Here is a 22,856-nt window from a genome sequence, read left to right on the forward strand (position 1 = left end):
TTGTTCTGGAAAACCCTGGTTTCAGGTAATAAGTCTTCCAATTTTTACATACGTAATTGAACCAAAAAAAAAAAAAGTGTGCAAAGTGGGCCTTTTTGTACTTACATAAATGGATTGGGGGGATTGGGTGGGCTTTCAGCTAGCACATTCCTATTTTCCCCGTAGAAATCTGTTACCAGAGATTTCCTGATACTAAAGGCGATGAATTTATCCAACTGTTTTTCTCTGGTCCCAAAAATCTACTTTAACCTATTCTATGGTCATGTCACATAGGGCTTGTCATGCTGGCAAATCAGTTCACTTGGCATCACTTTTAGCATCATGTTCTCATTGCTGTCCTGTGTGCATTTTTTTTGTTATATGTGCCAGATGGCAGGCACAACCTACAATATACTGAAGTTTTATTTTTTTCTGCTGAAAAGCTGCAATGTTCCCCAAAGTTTGTTTTCTTACCTTAGAATGGGGTTGGCCCCAAAGAACAGAACTGTGATGCGCGGTTGCCGGTAAGTGAGGTCCACAGAGGGTAGAGGACCAACGATCGTCTGATGAACCCACAGGTTCAGGAAACGGGGTGGGGGGGAGAGAGATCACTAACTTTGGTATTACCAGAGGTCTTATTTTACTATGGTAACAAAAGTCTGTCATATAAACCACCAATAATTAAAACTTTAGTAAAAGGCATATCATGTTTTTATAGTCCAAAAGATTCTGTGCCACCTATTTGTTTCATACTACCCAATTTGTTCAGCTTTTTAACCTGAACCAAAAAAAAAAAAATCTTTGAGGAATTCATCTTGGAAAAAGTATATTTAAGAGTGACAAAATATAAACTGTTAAAAAAGGTTAAGAAACTTTTCCAATAAGAGTGTAGATATTTTTTTTCTAATCCCATGACATTTATATAAAAACAGCCTTTAATCACTTCCCATTGTTGGACACTTCAAAAAGATACCAAATGCCAAAAAGAAAAGTTGATTACAGAATAGTTAATATTTGAACTGAAGAATTTTTTCTACCTTACATTTTTACTCTTCAAAAAAAAAAAAAAAAAAATATAAGTAAAAACCCTAACCTACATTCCCCACCCCTACCCTTTTATTTTCAATGGACCTCGTAAAATACAAACCTCATTCCTAGTCTTCAGCCCATGGGAATACAGTGTGTTTTAGAAGTCACCAGGGCTTAATTGGGCTTCTTGTCATAACCTGTAAGGTTGAGTGCATATTAGGCTAAGATTATTGCAGGCACATTAGAGCGCATGGCGTCGTGCACACCTGTCGCTTGAGTGATGGGTGCCCTATGTTGGAGGCGATGGGGAGGCATGGCAGATACGTCACCAGGCTTGTTTGCCTTCATTGGCTGAACCGCTCGTGTGACGCAGCAGTTTCACAGAGACCGCGCAGAAAAAAAAAAAAGTGGTCTTTTGAAAAATCTGCCGCACGTCGCTCTGCATTGTGCAATATGGACGGCCCATATCACCTGCTGTTTGTGCAGCGCGTGGCATTGCACGCGCCTACCACCTCTATAATGCTGGCCTTAACCAAAATTAACGTGTCAGGAGTGAAATTTTTTTTACTAAGAAGCCTGATAAATAAAACAGACAACACTGGGCGCACAAATACTTTTTTTTATGATTTCATTCAATGAAAAAAAAAAAAAAAAAAACAACATCTAGGAACAGTTCAAATAATTTCTACCGCCCTCGTCAACTCCGTGTGTGGGTCTTTTGATCGATTAGAGATTCTAAAACAACAACTGTTACTTTGACAATGTTAATGTTACCAAAAAAAAAAAAAAAAAAGAACGGATTCTGCCATCATGGACAATAGAAAATGAGAAAGGCATGCTTCAACACAACTGTGAACAGACGTACTGGCTATTTAAGAACTGTGCCCTTATTTTCTAAAAATGCTATAAAGCCTTTGTCATCAAGCTTCATCCTCTCCTTCTTCCTCTTCAAACTCGCCTTGCTCATCAGCTGTGGCATCTTGATACTGCTGGTATTCGGATACCAGGTCGTTCATGTTGCTTTCAGCTTCAGTGAACTCCATCTCGTCCATGCCCTCACCAGTGTACCAATGCAAGAAAGCTTTACGGCGGAACATGGCTGTGAACTGCTCGGAGATTCTCTTGAAAAGCTCCTGAATGGCGGTGCTGTTGCCAATAAACGTGGCAGACATTTTGAGGCCTCGTGGTGGAATGTCACACACTGCTGTCTTCACATTGTTAGGGATCCATTCGACAAAGTAGCTGCTGTTCTTGTTTTGGACATTGAGCATCTGCTCATCTACCTCCTTCATGGACATTCGTCCTCGGAAGATGGCTGCCACTGTGAGGTAGCGCCCGTGGCGAGGATCACATGCTGCCATCATGTTCTTGGAATCAAACATTTGCTGCGTCAGTTCTGGCACCGTCAGGGCACGGTACTGCTGGCTGCCACGGCTCGTTAACGGTGCAAAACCAGGCATAAAGAAGTGCAGTCTTGGGAAAGGCACCATGTTAACTGCCAGTTTTCTTAGATCAGCATTTAGCTGGCCGGGGAAGCGAAGGCAGGTTGTTACCCCACTCATAGTGGCAGATACCAGATGATTGAGGTCACCATAGGTTGGCGTAGTTAACTTTAAAGTGCGGAAGCAGATGTCATAGAGGGCCTCATTGTCTATACAGTAGGTTTCATCTGTATTTTCCACCAACTGGTGGACAGAGAGAGTAGCATTGTATGGCTCAACCACAGTATCCGAGACCTTGGGTGATGGCATCACACTGAATGTATTCATGATTCGGTCTGGGTACTCCTCCCTAATCTTACTGATGAGGAGGGTTCCCATACCAGACCCGGTGCCACCACCCAGGGAATGAGTTAACTGAAAACCTTGTAGGCAGTCGCAGCTTTCGGCTTCCTTCCTCACCACATCTAGAACGGAATCCACCAGCTCAGCTCCTTCTGTGTAATGCCCTTTGGCCCAGTTGTTTCCAGCACCACTCTGACCTGGAGATACACAACATTACAAAATAAAGTGCTAAATTACCACAAAATAAGAACCACATATTTAGTATAGAATGGTAGAGTTTAGCCAGTGAATTTACATGGCAACTATAACAGGTAAATTGTTACTGGTATTTCTTTCTCTGTCTTCCCCCCTACCCCCCAGAGGATATGGTCATGGCAACTGATCAGTCTGTAGATTTTGTAGTTGCCTGGGATACACATTCAGTGCCTACATTTTCTAAATGATCATTTTACATTTATCCTCATTATCTACTGTACAGTATGAAAAACAAATTATGGTGCTATGGATTTTTTGTTGAAACATGTTATGATCTAAATGTATTTAGACAAGATATTTATACCAGCTAATATTCACTGTTAAATTAAAGTTTAAATGAATATATTTAACAAATTGAAAAATGGTCAGTTAGCCCTGAATCATTTCTAATGATCTTGGGATTCTATATTCCCAGTGCTCGACTTGTATAAGGCAATATAAAAACAAAGGCACATACCAAAAACAAAGTTGTCGGGTCTAAAAATCTGTCCAAATGGACCAGATCTGACAGAGTCCATTGTGCCTGGCTCCAAGTCCACAAGGATAGCGCGGGGTACAAACTTGTTACCTGTGGGTAGAACAAAAGCCATCGTTAGAACCCTGCTGTCAGACACTTCAGAACTACTGTGCTTGAAACGGTCTTCAAATAAAATGTGGGAATCTACTAAGCTCAAACAATGAAACGTAGAATGTTCTCTTCATTGACTAGTCCTTAAAATATAAATAAAAAGTGCATGATAATCAGTGTACATTTCAGTTTAAAGCCGAATTAAAAAAAAAAAAATCTAATATATAAATATATTTTTTCCCCCATTCAATATGTCATCAATACACTCTGCACACTGACAAGTGATTAGGCAAGTTGCAGATTGATCCGTTCTCCTGTAATCGATCGCTTGCTCTGGTTATTTAATTCAGTTCTTGCACAGCATTGTGGGCAATGTAGTCCAGTAATATGTGACTGGGCAGTTACTAGATACAATTGGTGCACTGCTAGAGAGGGCGGGGCTCAAGAGCCAGAGCCTTTCAGAAGGGGCTGTCACTTTGGAAATGCTTCCTACATTTAAAACGTCTTGAAAACATTTTTAAATGCTACAAGTATTTTCTCTTGGTACAGAACTGATATAGATAGAAAAAAAAAATAGTAGGATATTGCTTGAACTGCTGCTTTAAGATATCGTCTAATGTTAATTAAAATAAAATTACCAGTGGCTTCATTGTAATACACATTGATCCTTTCTAGTTGCAAGTCACTGTCTCCGTGGTAACTGCCTGTAGGATCAATTCCGTGTTCATCGCTGATAACCTCCCAAAACTGCCAAAGACAAAAACGAATATATTTATTGAATAAAATTAGACAACTGAATTGCATTTATTTACAAAAATGTTTGCAGGTCTCTTTCATTTGAATTAACAAGTCTAGTCCCTTGCTAAATCAGGAAAAGCAGCAGACATTCAGTAGTAAACAATTTTATTTAACAAAGAAAATTACATAAATGTATACATACTGTACATATTGCTAATGCAGATATGATTGAACATTTAGCCAAACATGAAATTACTTTGCTACTACAATACTGCAGAGTACCACACCCTGAGCAATAGTCTGCAGCAGTGACGTCTGAAGAACATGGATGTGACTTGCATCTAATGCCATGCATAAATGCATATCATGACATGTAATATATTGAATTATATCATGATAAACCTACAGTATCAACTGAAAGCTTATTATGGTACAATTAAAATGGGAATTATCTTTGTCGTACGACACAAAGGACAAGAAGATGGTAATACTGCAGTGTACCCATTGCGTAAAATGAAGTACTGAGCGTACATAACAATTGAAAGGGACCAATTTTTTTGTTTTTTTCATTAATATCGTGTTCTCAATAGCATACTTAAGGTCTCTGTAGAGCCGCAACACTGCAAGCTTTGCTCACATTCATACAACCACAATGAATGTGAAGAATTAACTGCTGGGTAGGGTTACATCCTTTGTGAGCGCTGGGATCTCAGATAACAATAACTGCACAGCACCCAGTGAAAGTGTTCTGTATATCCATCCTCTTGTATTAAAAACTACTACAACGTTCAGCAATAGCAACAATGAGAATGAAACAAAATTGCTTTCCAAGACAACACCCTGGAAACATGCTCATCTCTTCGGAGCAAGTAACCTGCTTCCCATTGTCTGTTGGCAGTCACAGCTATACAGTACTCGGTTTTACAATAGGGGGTTGTCCTCCCTGATTCCGCAGTATATGTTGGCACCTTGCAAATAAAATAATCAATCTTCAACTGTTAGCACAAAAAGCCATCCCAGAGACCCACTAAGGCGTGGCACACCTCCCCCGCAGCCAGTGATGGAGGGCACCTGTCAGAAGGACCCCACCCACTGCCTCTACTGCATGGACCAGCATGCAGCTCCATGTCCACTAACAAAGGGAGACCCTGTGGGAGGGGAAAACACCATGCTTCGTGGTCTATGAACAAGTGGAAGGAAGGCAGTGATCCCCAGTCCACCATCACATTGCTGCATTATATGTTTGACCAACACGTACCAGCTGTCTCTGATAAGCAATTTGTACTGTTGGGAGATCTGCTTAAGTAAAATATGCTCAGATCACGTTTAACCCATTCGCTGCCAGATGGGTTTGCCATGTTCATTTTAGGCGATTCTATCACAGGGCTGCCGGCACCAAAGATTAGCAGGTGCGGTTTTATTGCATACAGTTAATTAAAAAAACACAGCCGCCAACATTATGCAAAATAAATAAATAAATATATATATATATATATATATATATATATATATATATATATATATATATATATATATATATATATATATATAAAAAAAATAATAATAAATGATCGACTAGATGCACGGCAATGAATTATTCATACGCAGCTCTCCCACGGTGCAGCCATAGCAACAATGAAGAGGTCTAGTCAAGGGTGCAGCACACATGGGCTGAGGTGACAAGACAGTGTGCAGGGTTTAAATACCCAGAGACATTGTAATAAGGGGCAGAAGTGATCATCTGTAGCACAAAAGGTTTATGTCAGATCGACCCCAAGCAGCAACCACTTTACATGCGAAATCAGTAACATACAATGTCAAAATATATACACCCAGCCCCCCCACCCCCCTAATACCACCCCCAGCAACTGCACGTGTGCAGCAGGTGAAACCCCAGCATAGAAAAGCCTTCAGTGGCCTGCGTGGTGTCCATGTTTATTAAGCACATTACATTGCGGTCTGAGCATTTAATCCTTACCTTAGCCCCGATCTGGTTACCGCACTGGCCGGCCTGGAGATGCACAATTTCACGCATGGTTGCAGTGTAAAGGTGGGTGTGGGTGGGTGGGTGTGTGTGTGGGTGCGTGGGGGGCGCTGCAGTTCTCTTCAGTGGCGGTGTCCTGCGTGGGTGCTGCAGCCTCTGCCCTGTGCTCACTCTCCCCGTCCTGGTCCCTGATAATGTGCGGCAGGCTGGGCTGGCAGGGCGGCTTTATCCCCCCTCTTTATACGTGAATAGGCTGGACCCTCCCACTGCTGCTTTCCTGAGTACGCAGGGCCAGGTCTCCTATTCACTTCCACTGGGTGATGTAATGGGGGATGGGGCATAGGGGTGTGGTCATAGTGGAGATTGGAGCCAATAGGAGAGCAAGAAAGGGGGTGGGGTGCTGCATTGTCTCCCCATCAGACAAGAGTGAATATGGGGGGGGGGGGGGGGGGGGTGGCAGAGGTGATGGGTAATAAGCAAGGAGGGACGTACTATGGGGACCATCAAATGCTAAACTTAATCCAGGGTTGACGAATACAAAAATCAAGATACAATAATGTGTCTTTCTTCAAACTAGCAGTGGAGTGATCAGCACATTATTAATTAGCACTGGTTACATGTGAGATGTAGGGCATTTGTGTTAAAGGTATTGATGTATTGCACCCATCCCCCCACTGCTCCCACCCTCTCCATCACTTTGTGCTAAGGATCAATGGGAGGGGGAGGGGGAGGCTGGAAGGTGCCAGGTCTGCAGCAAGGAAAGGGAGGCATGGGTGAGATATACTGTTCCCACTGCAGCTCACAACACTGCTCATTCTGATACAAACAGCAAGGGGTCCAGGGGAGTTTTGCTTCCGTTTAAGGGGTATTCCAGAGCAAGTGGATCCCTCTTATTTTTGAGGCATACATACATTTGATGTAAGAAAACCCCTCAAATATGTTGGGTATTTCTCCTTTCCTTGCTGCAAAACCCCTCCCACCCAGACTCCCCCTCCCCCCAAGACTCCCCCTCCCCCCAAAAAAAGGTTGCCAGGATAAAACCAGAATACAAAGCAATGGAATTATATATAATTAAGAAGCACTTTTGTACCCAGTGATGCATTAACTATTTCCTCTGTTACATGCACAGCTGCCGGGGTGTAGAGACCCAAATGAATGAAATTTGGCAGTTTTCGAGCTAAAAAGGATTTTTTTCTTTTTTCTTTTTTTTTAAACTAGTTTACTGTCAGATGGTCTTGCAATGTACGCCACACTCACCTCTGGCAGCGAGGGGGTTAATGGTAAACAGACAAAAAAAAAAAAACAGATCAAAGCATATTGAAATTCCCCCAAATCCAACATTTTATATATATTAACCCTTTCCAGTGCACTTGGTCTCGTTTCACCAATAAATGGTCGGAGTTGACCTTCATATTATATGTGTGCGTGTATAACCTCCTCTCTTTGTATTCGGATATTGAGGTGATCCTGCCACAGAGGTGGCTGCACCACCAACGGGATATTTATTATACGCCCTTTTTTCACAGAAGGAGTACAAGGCAAGTGTATCTTTTTTTTTTTTAATCCTTTATTTTACTATGTATATATTTTTTACTATGTATATTATGCTGCATAAAAACCGGTGTGTCTTTAACTTTGTCTCAACATTTCCTTCCAATGAAGGTTTTAGTTGCATCATTTGGCAAGAATATGATAAGATTGCCTGCTTGAGACTTGAAGGTCTATGGATGTGGTGTAGGCACAGGTGGAGCATAAGGAAACGCACAGAAAGAGTAGTGGATCCATAGAAAAGCCTTCCCGCAGGTGTGGTGGAGGTTAATACAGTAACATATTTCAATACTGTTTGGATTGCCCATGGGTATACTAAATATGAAAGCAGGTTAGGAAACAAGTGGAGGCTTCAAAGCAGGTAGAAAAATGAGCAGATGGGTTGAGACAAGTGCATCATGCTCAATTTCCAGAGGTCTATGATACCACTTTTACAGAACAATCAGTGAGACTTTATAGGCCAGGAGTGGGGTGCCTGTGTTCATTTTTTAATGTAATATATGTAGTCTACAGAAATACACAGCATTAATGCAATATACAATAAAGGGTTTGTCAACTAGTTTGCTTATTTAAATACTTGCATCCTGTTTCTAGTTTGCTGATTAAGAGCAATCTAAGCAATATCTTACTTGTGTGGTCTTTAGTATTCGATGCCCCTTTTTTATTTTAACATTCAATTCTTAATGCCTTTTTAATGTTTTAATATACTGAGCACCTTTTTGATTTCTATAACAAGCTTTAGCCACCTCCCCAGCAGTGCAAGATCTTTGTAACACTTTCCTTTTTGTGATAATTTGTTGCCAATATTCCCAGCAGTTTGAGCTGTAAACTGTAACAATAGTTATTTTAGTAATATAAGAATACATTGTAGCTGCTGTGTTATACTGACTGAAGAATTGATTTGAAACTGAAAGGCAGCCATTTAGTGAACCCTGGGAAACAGGATTTTGCTGATCAATCACTGGAGAACTAATTGATCTGCAGTTTAGGTAATTAGTTTTCAATAAAGGTAATCAAAGGCTGAATATATTAAAATAAAAAATACATTTTTGTTTGAAGATGCTTAGATTGCCTCTTCAAGCCCTTCAGTAGTACATGGGCCTGTCACATTGTTATGAGAGCAACATGGATTAGACTATGAAACGTGACAAAAAATTCCTTTAGGATTTGTGTTTCTTAATTTATGTGTGCTCATTCATTGCACTTGTAATTCACATAGAAGACACACTATCCTAAGATAATTCAATCTTTTTTTATGAAGGTGGGTGGGGTTGCAATTACGATGGTGGGCAAAAAAGTATTTGCTTGTGACGTCGTTATTAGCTACACCCGATGCTTGCAATGCATTGATAGGCCATGGGGAGCTTCCTGTGATATTGCCACAAGACATTGCAAGGCTTCTTTGCTGGCGGCCATCTTAGTATCCAAGACCCTCCTAGAAACATTTTTTAAATGATCTTTAAAATGGTGGGTTTCTCATCTTGGTCAACAACAGCAAAAATCCACAAGTACCACATAGAATCGAAATGGCCTAGAATTGTTCTAAATAAGCCAATATAAAAAGGATAGTTTCTATCAATCTGTGTGATGTGTATTGTTTTGCAATCTAAGTAATCCAGTTACTATGGAGGCAGACATGTCACTTTGCCCCTAATTCAATATCCTGTGAAGCTGTTTTTCCCCCCCGCAGTTCTAGAGAAGATTTTAGTCTCGTTCATCTGAACGGATCAGATCTCTTCTCCAGCATTGGGAAGCAGCTTCACATCATGTTGAATAGAGGCCTTTGTGGGAATGATCATTCTTGCTTAAGCGGCAGCTTTCTGCTGACACGCAGACGGCTTTCTTCCTGCTCCCTGTGCTGCAGCAGAGGAGGGGCACGAGACACAAAGCCACAGGAGATGATAATGAGATGCAGCACACACTGCAACATGAGAACGCTGCACTTCTTGGAAAGAGAGAGTTATTGGAAGTGAATCCTCACTCCTGCAGGAACATGGAAACTCGCCTTCAAAGGGAGGGGATGGAAGCACTGGCAAAATGGTTGTGAATTGGGATTCTGGCCACCATTAACCATTTCGCTGACTGAGGGGCCAGCGATACATTGTAAAGGATACCCAATGCGTTGCTGGGCCTTCGGGCAGTGAAAGGGTTGCAGACACTTGCAACCCCCTGCACAGCACTTCAAAGCAGGGCTTGTGTTGCATCATGTCGACACTGTGCTTAATGAGGAAGAAGAAATCCACTCCCAGCAGCAAACTGTGCTGTTTAATTCAGAAATAGATGTTTTCTTTTGGTAACTGCTTGTCCCACAATTCAGAAATCTATTTTTAATGTTTGTGCCATTTTCCATTTGTGAGGTGTAGCCCCAGAAACGGGATCAACAGGGATGTAACCCGATATGTTACTAAATAATTGTTCTGTTGAATGTTCGGTTCTTTAAAAAAAAAATAAAAAAAAAAGGACCAAATGATAAAAATTTGAAATAAATTAATTACCTGCACAACGGTGCTATGCCTAAAATGTTAATTTTGTGGGCTGCATTCTTATATTGTCCCCTAAGTCCACATTAATAACCAGACAAGAGCTCAGCCCAGAGGTGGGATCACGGATAGTGCTTGAATGTGTTTAAAATATATAAGCTGCAGGCAATAGTGTCAGGAGCTGTGATTTATTAGGTGTAACCCGACTTGCCTGGCACTAAAGGAGGTTACATGTGCCGATTTTATATACATGAATTAGCTCAGTCTCTGTTACTGTAATGGGTGCTCACCACAAACAGGACGGGACCGCGAGGCTGAGGTGGGGATGTTGGTATACACCGACCTACAACCGCGAAACCGCATCCGGAGTGCAGAGTGGTAGTCGTGTAGCCGGGTCAGGGTAGGAGAGGTCGGGATGGTCGTGGTACTCGCCGTGGTCTAGGATAGGAGATGTTGGGTGGTCGTTGTGCGAAGCTGGGGTCCAGGAGTAGAGAAGGTGGGAGTCCAAATGCAGGCCAAAGTCAAAGGACAGAGAGGCAGAGGTCCAGGTACAATCCGAGGTCAGGGTACTACGAGAGGCAACAGGCAGAAAAAGCAAGGAAAGGCAGCAGGGTGCTTGAGGCAAGCACTATGTCACAATAACAAAGGTTATGCTCAGCCAACTTGCAGCAGGGATGGCTGAGCATATAAAGGACTGATAGCCAATGGCAGGACTGCACAAAGCTGTAGGCAATGAATGATCAGACATATTTTGTCCACTGGTAAGCAGGGGCAGAGGCGGGTGTGGAGTAATTGTTGATAGCATTAACACTAAGCGTGTCCCTGGTAACGCAATGCCGGCACGTAGTTACCTGAGCGTGAGGAACGTTCTCCATGATGTCAAGGGTCGGGGGGCGGAGCCTAAGCCTGAACCTGGTAGGGATAGCGCGGCGCTTGCGCGTAGCTTCCGTGTGAGACGCGTCGCCAGAGACGTCACGGGGTGCGTCACGAGGGCGGAGCCTAAGCCTGATCCGTACGGTGTCCTTCAGCATGGCAGCACGGCGCCTGTGTGCAACCTCACTGTGAGGCGCGTCACCTGTCTCGTCACGGGGGCGAGGCCAAAGCCCAATCCTTACAGTTACCTTGTCAGGGTGCTGGATCCGTGCAGGCCGGGCATGTATGCGGGTGGAATAAAGAGGGGTACCAGGAACTTTTGTAGTACAAAAAAATGAGCCCTTATTAAACATCCATTGAGACGGCTCTTCACTGTTGTATCATCCAGTTTATGTACATTGGCTTTATACTTTTGCATTGGCTGTACTGTTATATTCTGCTTCCTTAGATGTACTTATCTTAATATCCTAAGGAGGATATTATGACACTTGACTTTACTCGGTTTAACTGACTTGTCCCCATTCTGTATAAAGTCTGTTATGCTCCGTCACTAAGGAGCCCCTTGCAGGCCTTTGCCGTCTGATCCCTATTGAGGGCTCAGTGTCCCGATTTTGTATTATAACTGCCACTTCTGAGCAGACTGGTATTGAGGCCGATATGAAACTGCCAGTTGGGGTGGTCCTGTCACACCCTGGCATCCTTCTCTTGGGGTCCTGGGTAGGGTGTGTTCCTTCTTTGTTGTGAAGTGCTGTGTTCACCTTGGCCATCTCTGCGGGTAGTCTCTGAAAGGACCTCACCCACTCCAGCGTACATCTGTGTTGCCCCAAAGGCACACAGCCTGATGGGGCCCCCCCAAGAACTGCTCCCCTCTGCACAGGACCAGCGTGCTAAGGGTTAACATGTGCTTGTTCTTTGTTGAATCGGCAACCCCACCCACTGGAATGTTAATGAGCCATGGGGACACAAAGAAAAGATCTTGTTGTTCACAGACGCATCAGATTCAACCTCACCCACTCCAGCGTACATCTGCGTTGCCCCAAAGGTGCACAGCCGAAGGGCAGCCAAAGGGCGTGAGCCGTTTGCTGCCGTTCGCTGATGTTAGAAATAGAGCAGCTTTAACATAAACTATCTGAAACTCACAAGCCCGTTATCCCCTGTACCCAATTTTCCTACTTTATCTGTCCATGAAGTGACTTTATAACCCTGTTCTTTTATTGTAACCATGTATTTTTTATAACTCTGTGCCCAGGACATACTTGAAAACGAGAGGTATCTCTCAATGTATTACTTCCTGGTAAATAAAGGAGGTTCCAGGGCACTACGGATTTTCAAAAAAGGATTTCATAGAAGAGGAACAACGTTTCAACCACCACACGTGGTCTTTCTCAAGTGAAGATAACTTAATGCTAATAGAACCACTACTTATAGCCCATACCCCAGGTGCAGTCATTCAAATTCATACGGTTTCTCTTCCTGATGGCCATCTGTACTGCGCATGCGCGCGCATGCGCAGGACGTCATATCCTGTGGAAGTCCCGCCCTCTTTATTTTTTTATTTTTTTTGGTCCGGTCTTCTGTTGCTTTTTTTCACTCTGGAGATCTCGGCATCCCACCCAGGCGCATGCGCGAGCGCACATCCGAACTCCCTCCTTCTGCTAATGACGTCATGCTGTAGAGATATACCCGTCTGTTCCACGATGTTCTGCTGCATCTCATATCCATTGCGAATGACAATAATGGTCCTGAACTACTTCTTGCGCAATAAAGTCTCTTGTTACTCCTTTTGCACCATGTCTGGACTCTGTTTGGGGTGTGGATAGCAGGCTTGTAGTGGAACATAAGGGATAAAGCAAAAGATAAGCCATCAGTGTAAGCCCAGTAGAAAGTGACAATCACTATATTTCAAGCATAAACCAAAACCATAAAATAGTGAGGAAAAAAGGCAAAGGGTGACTAATGGAGGTAATTAGTAATTACTACTAATTAGTAATTAGTAAATTAGTAAAACCTCCTTTATTTGTCTGCATTGGAGTTTGTCACTGCCAGGAACTCTCCTTTTCCAGGTGCACCGGTAAACAGCAAGTATCCTTTGTATTTATACTTATACAGTGGTGTGCAGCATTATCTTTGTTCATATGATTACTTCCTGGTAAAACATTTTTATAAATAAATAAATAAAACTACAGCACAATAAATTGGGACAGATCCTTCTTCTATATACTCAGGAACATATCTACAAAATATAAAGGGGGCCCCTCCAACTATTATTGTCTGATCTCCCACTATTAGAGAGGGTTGGGGTTCCTTACAATTCATCTGATCTCATGCTATTAGAGAGGGTTGGGGTTCCTTACAATGCATCTGATCTAAGACACGCTATTAGAGAGTGTTGGGGTATATTACAATGCATCTGATCGCAGACACAATTAGAAAGGGTTAGGGTTCCTTACAATGTATCTGATCTCAAAAACGGTATTAGAGAGGGTTCGAGTTCCTTACAATGCATCTGATCTCAGACACGCTATTAGAGAGGGTTGGGGTTCCGCAGAATTTCACAATATAATTATACGGTTCCTTAATCAATCAAAAAAAGGCTGGAAATCACTGATCTAAGTTAGTTGTAGAGCGAGATGTGAAAAGAGTGGATTTTCTTACATCACTGGAACAATTCAGGAAGTTGCTCCTTCCAAAGTAGATGAGGTGAAAAAAGACTATCATGTTCAACCTTATTTGCAAGTAGAAGAAAAAGTGAAACTGCTTTTTATATAATTTCATTTTAAGAACTCAATTAAACAGAAGTTATACTTCAGATAGAAATAGGAGATAAATGTGTTTATCTTTGTGTAAAATTAATCAATAACATTTCAGTGAACAAAAAATTGAAACTTTATAGCACATTTACAGGTCACCAACTAATACACCTGATCCTGTATGTATCACTAGCACCAACATTGAGTATCAACCCAACTGCATCACAGTACCTATCTGAAACGTATATTACACCTAATAGGTCAATGTGGATACTATATTCATGTAGACCCTACTTACTGTATTCAGCTATCACTACTTAGAAGCCACCCAATCTGGGGATTTTAATATTATTGTGTACTATATATATATATATATATATATATATATATATATATATATATATATATTATTTTTTTTTAATTTTTTTTTTTCATCGCTGTTATTTACATTTTTCATTTCAAACTTTTTTATTGTTTTTCACAGGGTTTTACAATTTGGTAAATGAAAAACATTTTAGACTGGGTAGCTTGATAGCCAATTTTGTGCCATGAGACAGTTGTGTGCACTTAAGCCAAACATACAGTATATCTTCTTAATCAAACAGTTCTTAAACCAAGGACCCTTTCACCTACTTGCTTTTAAAAATACATTTTGAAAAACCCTTTGAATCTTGATAGAGGGAGAGAAGAGCAAATAGAAGAAAAAGAGGGGGATAGAGGAGGTGTATCGGAGGGGGAGAGTATTCATGGGGCTGGGATAGTGGGGAGAGGGGGGGAAGAGGACGAGGGGACCATTATCTCCCCCTGCCTCATCCCCAATTCCCCCGCCAGGCCTTCAAATTCAGTTTTTCTTATTTTGGTATCTTGGTCCTCTCTTTTATTTTTAATCCTGGGGCCTTGGTTCCCAGATTTTATCAAATTGTTCCATTTTTTTGACTCAGTTGTGCCGATAGTTTCTCCATGAGTCTGACCTCATTCACTCTTTTAATTACAGTGCATTTGGATGGGGCGTTAATTTTATTCCAAGCCGCAACTATGGAACAGCGTGCCGCTGTCAGGATGAATGAGGCTAGTTTTCTTATGGGAGTCTGAAGTTCCTCTATTGGTTTGGCCAACAAAAAGGTCAGATTCGGCTGTATCCTCACTTCTGCAAGCTCTTGAATCATACTTTGGATCATAAGCCAACATTTTTGGATCTGCGGACAAGTCCACCAGATATGTACCATATCTCCTCTCAGGCCACACCCTCTCCAACATAGATCGGGATTTCATGGGAAGATATGGCTCAGCCTACTTGGGGTTAAGTACTATTGAAATATAATTTTATATATATTTTCTTTTGTCGTTGTGCAAATTGATGTTTTAGCTGCCGATTCCCAGATATCCTCCCAGTCATCTCTTCCTATTTCTATAATGAGGTCCTCTGCCCATTTCAACATATAATTATGATTAGTGGTCTCCGCTGATGATACTATCCCTTTGTTTATTTCTGAGATCAGACCCTTCTGGTAGGAACACTTTCGCACAACTTTTCAAATTTTGTTAAGTTGGGGAAATTTGCTCTTTGTGAGATTGCCTGCAGGAAGTGTCTGATCTGGAGGTAGTTGAAGATCTGTAAATTCTGAGTCTAGTATTTCTTTTGAAGGTCCTGATAAGACAGGATCTTGCCTTTTTCTACCAGATCGGCTGCTATGTTTATATTTAAATCTCTAAATTGTTTGAAATCTTTTGAAGAGCAACCAGGGGGAAACTCTGGGTTTCTAAATATGGGGGTTAAAAGAGTTGGAAATGAGGCCAGATTATATTTCCTTTTGTTTTTGTACCATATCTTCCAAGTGCACCTCATCGTTCCCAAGTCAAGCCCATCTGCCAGCTTCTCTCCTCCCTGTTGGGACCACAGTGCCGTCGAGAGAGAAAGAGGGCTCGCATAGAAGGATTCAATCCCTAGCCAGCAGCATGTTGCTGGATCATTATTCCACATTATTACTTGTTTTAGTTGGGCCGCGTGGTAATGTTTAATGATATCCGGGACTCCCATGCCTCTGCCTCTGCTTACTCTTGGTGCGAGCACTATCGATCTTGCCACTCTCAGCCTTTTATCTTTCCGTATAAATTGGAAAATCCGGTTCTGGATATTTTTAAGCTTAGGCAGAGGAATAGTTATCGGCAGGGTTTGGAAGAAATACAGAAGTCCTTGGAAGAATATTCATCTTAACTGAGGCTATTCTTCCTAGCCAAGATATCTTGTATTTATTCCAATTCTGTAAATCCTTTTTTATTTTTTCAAAAAGAGGAGGAAAGTTACTTTGATAAAGAGATTGATATGAGCTTGCTATCTGTATTCCAAGATATTTGATATTTGAAGAGCTCTATTTATAATTGAAGTTTGCTTGTAGCGGCTTAATTTCTTGTGCCGGAAGGGACAGGTTCGAGGTCTCTGAATTATCATTGTTAATTTTGTAACCTGAGACTTTGCCGAATTGGTCTAGTTGAGATTGTAAATTAGGAAGGGATGTCAACGTTAGTATGATCTCATCTGCAAATAAAGAAATGTTGTAACTTGTCCCCCAATCTCGATTCCTTTTATATTGATTTCTTCTCTGATTATTGCTGCAAAGGGCTCAATTGACAATGCAAAAAAGAGCGGAGACAAAGGACAGCCTTGTCTGGTACCATTTTTAATTTTTATGAGGCTTGAGTCTCCTCCCGGGAGCTTGACATATGCTGTGGGCGTTCTATAAAGAGCTCTAACACCCTCTAGGAACGGGCCCGAAAATCCAAATTTTATCATTGTTTGATCTAAAAATGCCCACTTTAATCTATCAAACGCCTTTTCCGCGTCTAAACTTAATAGAATAGCCTTCGTACCGGTCAGGTGTATATGGTCAATAATATTTATGATCTTTCGGGTGTTGTCCAAGGCCTGTCTGCCAGTGACAAAACTTACTTGATCTATATGAATCAGGCTTGGCAAAATCGAATTAAGCCTGTTCGCCCAAATTTTACTATAAATTTTCAGCTCTGAATTACCTTGAGAAAGCGCTCTGTGAAGCGTGAAACATTGGTAGGGCTCTCCATTGCCCTGTTTTTCCGTGACCAATAAATAATCTTTTTATGGGATATGCACCCTCCTTTCTACTTTTTTGATATCTACAGTAGTGCTCTTCCAGTTTTTCTCCTTCTCTACTAGCCTACCCCTTGACGGAAGTACACCTGGGGACCCCTCACCTTTGGATCGCATGGACTGTGCAGCGTGAGTCAATTGCTTGCTAAATGTTTTCCTGTTTAGGACTTTATTTAGACAATTGGTACGTTATAGGGTGTTATTATGCTCAATCTTCCTGGTGTTATTGTTAACAACTGCGTCACTTATTAGTGAGTTTACCATCCGGGACTGCAACCCAGTACCTGTCTTCTATCAAGTTTATGTTTAGGGGTCCCCTCCTACAAGTATCTGGTTATTCATTCATTCATTTATACTACTGCTTTGGTCTTTAGCATTATGCAGTCACATGGTCTGAATTAAGAATGGATATAGGCCTATAGTTGCCACATTGAAGCGGATCCCTTCCCTCTTTGTGTGTAATAGCCAAATTGGCCATGGACATTGAGGTTGGGATAGCTACTCCTTCCAGAAATGAGTTAAAAGCTTCAAGAATAAATGGGGATAGCACCACTTTGCATTTCTTATAGTACAGGTTGGAAAAAACGTCCGGGCCTGGTGTTTTATTTATTTTTAATTGTTTGATAGCGTCTGAAAGTTCTTCCTGTGTAATTCTCTTATTTAGTCTTTGAGAATCTTCCTGCATTAGTACGGGGAGATTTCACTTTTTAAGATACTCAGATATTGCCTTGGACCCTGTGTGGGGACCTTGAGAATAATTTAAGTTAAATAATTTAGTGTAGAAATTCTTGGGCTATTTCCTTTTCGTCATGTGTTTTTAGTCCTGATTTGGTTCGTATCATGGAGATTTGGTTTTTGATCCTTAGACCTCTAAGTTTGTTTGCCAATAGCCAGTCTGCCTTGTTGCCCTTATCGTAGTAGCGTTGGTTTGTCCACCTTAGGCTCTCTCTACTTCGTCTAGTTGGATCTGTTTAAGTTCATTCCTGGTTTTGTCTAAAAGTTTAAGAAGTTTTTTTGAGGGGTTGCTTTTATATTGTTGTTCCAACGAGCTAAGTTTATCAGAACGATCTTTATAATGTTTTTGTTTATTTTTTTTCTTGTATGACGCTATGGATATTAGGTCCCCTCTAATTGACGCCTTATGGGCTTCCCATAGCGTAGTCGAAGAGGTCACGGAGCCCTTATTTATTGAAAAGTAGTCTAAGTTTTTGCTTAATTGTGCTCTCTACATCTGGCGAATTCAGTAGAGAACCATTTAGTTTCCAATTATAGCGATTTATTTTTACCGAAGGGGAGAGAGGGCACTAACTCGACAGGGGCATGGTCTGGCCAGGATATTGAACCTATATTCGACTGGGAGGATGCCTGGAGAATATCTTTGGTACCCAGAAAATAGTAAATCCTAGAGTAGGTCTGATGTGGAGCTGAGAAGAACGTATAATCACGCTGACCCTGGTGTTGTGCTCTCCAGATATCGGTTAATATCTCCCTGAATTTTTTTTGCAGTTCTCTGGGTCAACCTGGAGTGGGAGACCCCCGGGGTATTCGACCTGTCCTAGTCGGGAACACTTACCGTGTTCATGTCTCCTGCTATAATTGCTGTTATTTACATTTAATAACATTTTATTATTTTGCGTCTAATATTTAGTGTGCCATTTTGTGCCATTTTGAGGGAGTTATTTGTTATCCCCCCCTAATGGGACATATGATTCCTTCGTCTATTATAAGTCTACTAGCACTATTGACTCTGAATGCAGTAAGTTTGGGATCTTGTGTAAACAGAATGTTTTACACCTTTGTTGCTCTAATGCAGGGGTGCACAAACTATTGGCGCTGCACCCCCCCCCTGCCTACTCCTCCCGGTGCTCATGCCCCCCCAACCTTTCATTTTGGCGTGCGGGGGTCATGTGATGTCACTCCATGACCTTGCGGCGTCATTTGATGCCGTGTTGCCATGGTGACACGTCGCCGAAGATGCGGCTGGCAGCAGGTAAGTAAGTTACAGAGGCCTCACGCCTCCCCCAGGCATTTAATTTAAATGCCGTGGTGAAGAACGTGGGGCCTCTGTAACCGCCCATGCCCACCCAGTAAAATCTCCCGCCCCCCCTGGGGAGCACGCCACCCAGTTTGCGTCCTGCTGCTCTAATGTGTATATATCCCAGTGCACTGTAGTCATGACTATACATTGGTACTAGGTAGATCATTGAATCATTCAATAGTTTCTACATGGAAATGGTAGAATGCAATGTAGCTTTTCTGTCTGTGGGTTTCCTATATAGATCACTATGTAGTATATATTGTTGCAGACGTAATAATACATCCAAGAATGCAATCTGTGTCGATAATTCTAAAATAAACATGCATTTTAGTGTAAAACGGAGTATCAATAATAAATCGTTTTTCAAAATCTGCCATATACAAATTAGCATACGAAGGTGCCACATTGCTGCCCATGGCTGTACCTGTCTTTTGCAAATAGTATGTGTTTTCAAATTTAAAGAAATGTTTGTGCAAAATTAAACGTAACAATAGCAGAATGTAGTTCGCTGGTATATTACCTTTGTGAAAATTCGTAAGAAATGTCTTAACAGCCAACCCATCTTCATGTGGGATGACGGTATAGAGATTTGTAACATCCTTTGTCAGAAGAAGTAACTCTTTCCCCTGTGTGGGTACTGCTCTAATCTTAGTGCGGAAATCAAAAGTGTCCTTAATATACGTTCTACTCTAAAATACCTTTTTTATTGTAGATTTATCGATGACGTGAACTTTTTATGGGAAGGAGTAGTGAAGAACTTATTATTTTCTTCTATCTGGATGGCCTAGAAACCACAGTTCGATTTACCAAATCCTGGATCATTCAACAGATTGCATTCTTGGATGTATTAAGTCTGTATTAAGTCACATACATCACAGACAGACACACTACATGATATGAAGACCGAATTCTTGGCAACGGGACATAAGTAAGACATTTTTTGTAAAACAGTATTGGTTAAACTTTTGATAGCTCCCAGTGAACAGAATAGGATTACGTTTGTTATCAAATTCACTACAGCAAGCAATTATGTCAAACAAACCATCCGTAGACACTGGCAAGTGCTCCAAAGTGATGATGTATTAGGGGACATACTGTATGTAAGACCCTGCCCCGATTTACATTCAACAGGGGCTCAAATCCTGGAGACAGGCTCAGACATGCTGATAATAAGTGCAATTATGTCACACCACATTTTCTTAGTACACCAAAACTAGAATGCTACAGATGATGCTTTAACTGTTCTGTTTGCAATAGTTTGAACACAGGTGATACATTCAGACAACGAAGAATTGATGAGACATTCTCCATTAAATCAAGAGTTACCTGCATGAGCACGTTATCTATTTATTCACATGTCGTATGGACTTTGCTATGTAGGTGTAGCACCTTCACCCCCACCCTATGTGAGATTGGGTCGCTACCTGTATGTTTCCTGGTGCAGTGCATGCCTGTGAGGCAACAGCAGGGCTCTGAGTTGTTCTGTGATGGTGTGGGGAGAATCAGGGCAGGCTTTCAGGTTTCTTCATTCTCTTCGGCAGCACCTCCAGCCAAAAAGGATCCTGTATCTGCAGGATGGACCATGCTGACACTTCTTTAATCTTGGCAGGGAATCACACAAGCATATGGTTCCATGGATGTTTATTGCATATTCTAGATCTTACAGCATGCCTTGCTTCCCCTGGAAGGTTACCTTAAGGCTTGAGGCCCATCTAAGTTCCCTTCTGGTGCTCCTCCTGTATCCACTTGACGGATACAGGGTAGATGTTGTCACTCCGCAAGGGGAGGAAAGAGACACAATGATTTATGGGAGAGTGCCAGTATATACCCCTGCGTGTTGGGTTTGTAACCCTGCCCCATAACAGGGCAGGTCTGATACTGACAGATGTCACATAAACCTCACTTGACCCAGGCTGTATACTCCTTCAGGCTGACACCCTCAGGTTGTTGCTAGGCTCGTCCTTGGATACAGTTAGTGTAGCCATGGCTGCAATAGCAAACTAGGCCTTCATGAGGAATTAACCCCTCCAGTGCCTGTCCCTAGCAGGACGTATACTGGTTGAGACCAAACGAAGAGGTAGCAGCCGGAGGCTATGCTACATAGGTAAGACTAATCGTATGCTCAAGACAACATTTATAAAGTATAAAAGCAAAATAGGACGTGGAGAGGAAGAGACCACCATAGTTCAACATTGTAAGGATTGCAGACACACATTTGCCTCTCTTAAAGTAATGGGTATTGAACACATTAATAAAACAATATCGTTTGGATCAGGATACCATGCTACTACGCAGAGAGGCATTCTGGATTTACACTCTGGAAACTGTATCTCCAAAGGGTTTAAATGACAATCTACATTTAGGATGCTTCTTGGATCATCGATAAAATTAGTTTTCTGATTCCCTTTACAGATATAATATGATTAATGTCACTGCTGCTCTTCTTGGTGACCTATTTACCCTCAAGTATCTCAATATATTCTCTATACGGTGTTGAGAATAACTTTGAAATATATTCGTTTTTTTCATGGTTTCCATTAGAGAATGTTGGTTATTTATTTTTTATCACATTTGGTGTACGAGTAGAAATTCTGATTCTCATTCTCTGTGGAATCCTAACTTATGATGTTCTTCCACCTCCGTTTTCACATGTTTACATGTGGATGCACTGAGGAACATTACCTATACCCTAACAAATGAATACTTAAGCGATTTGACTACTATGGATATATATCCAGGAACGTTTAGAAGGACAACGGGTTCCCATGGAGACCAAGGATGGCGTCAATAAACCTGATTTGGTTGATTCAACTGCGCAGGACTGAAATGGATGCCATCGCTGGATTCTCATGGATATAGGAGTCTCTACTAAACATGTGCAATCAATACTCCTTCAGCACACTGATAAGATGACATCTGACTCTCGCTATAGTGGGATGTCTGTCACGGTGACATTGTGGCAGGCTGTATGTTACACACATAAATATATAAAAGATAATATATATTTATAACTGGGTCTGAACTGGGACGAGACTTAGATATGATAAAATATAATTTATTCCTTGATAAAGGTGAACACACAAAATGTACAAATAACAGGCAAAATATAGACACTTACTTAAAATGGAAATGATGAAGCAGCCATATCTGGACTGGCAGTTCATACAGCACTCTTCATAGTCATCAAGACACCAAAGACATGAAAGACCTCTGGCAGGAAGACAGTGCATAGCGTTTCTCTCAGCAATCAAGATGGTATAGAACAGACAAAGGATAAAGGGTTGACCACAGATTATATACCTTTTGTGGTCCTATCCTTAACCTTAAGTACAGGTGATTGGGTTTCAATTACCTCCAGCCACTCACTAACCTGGGAACACATTTGGATCCATGCCCCCCTGCTAGTCGGTACATGCGCAGTAGAGCTCTGGGGTCTCATTTCTAGAACCCCTCCTCTACATCAGGAACGCCAGCTAGTCTACCAGTTTGGGGTCCTGGCAGGATATTCTTTGTTTGTGAGGTGTGAAATGGAACACTTGAAGACTGCTCTGGTTTGAGTAATCTCCGCCCTCATGCAAACAGTGGAGGTGACAAAATCCTTTGAAACATACTCAAGTCCTAGACATTGGGTCGCCTTTCTGGCCATATGCTACCCTGGTATGCAAAGGAATTTCCTCTGGGTTTTACCCATACCTTGAAACACAGT

The 22,856-nt window shown here is 41.6% G+C and overlaps 1 protein-coding gene across 1 annotated transcript; it reads right to left on the reverse strand.

Annotated features, from left to right (window-relative positions):
- Positions 1-1,613: 1,613 nt before the first annotated feature.
- On the reverse strand, positions 1,614-6,636 carry LOC142487064 (tubulin beta-2B chain). Its single transcript, XM_075585754.1, has 4 exons — positions 6,332-6,636; positions 4,254-4,362; positions 3,505-3,615; positions 1,614-2,989 (listed from the first exon to the last, which is right to left on the reverse strand). Exons 1-4 carry the CDS (start codon positions 6,386-6,388, stop codon positions 1,929-1,931), a joined length of 1,338 nt encoding a protein of 445 aa, XP_075441869.1. The 5' UTR covers positions 6,389-6,636; the 3' UTR covers positions 1,614-1,928.
- Positions 6,637-22,856: the final 16,220 nt, after the last annotated feature.

The sequence above is a fragment of the Ascaphus truei genome, chromosome 2 (genome assembly GCF_040206685.1).
Source record: "Ascaphus truei isolate aAscTru1 chromosome 2, aAscTru1.hap1, whole genome shotgun sequence".
Taxonomy (NCBI): domain Eukaryota; kingdom Metazoa; phylum Chordata; class Amphibia; order Anura; family Ascaphidae; genus Ascaphus; species Ascaphus truei.

Excerpts from the sequence above, each read along its gene's own strand:
- LOC142487064 (XM_075585754.1), bottom strand. The coding sequence starts at position 6,388 with ATGCGTGAAATTGTGCATCTCCAGGCCGGCCAGTGCGGTAACCAGATC. Across the intron at positions 4,363-6,331 it reads GTAACCAGATCGGGGCTAAG|TTTTGGGAGGTTATCAGCGA; the intron begins GTAAGGATTAAA and ends TGTCTTTGGCAG. Across the intron at positions 3,616-4,253 it reads GTATTACAATGAAGCCACTG|GTAACAAGTTTGTACCCCGC; the intron begins GTAATTTTATTT and ends TTCTACCCACAG.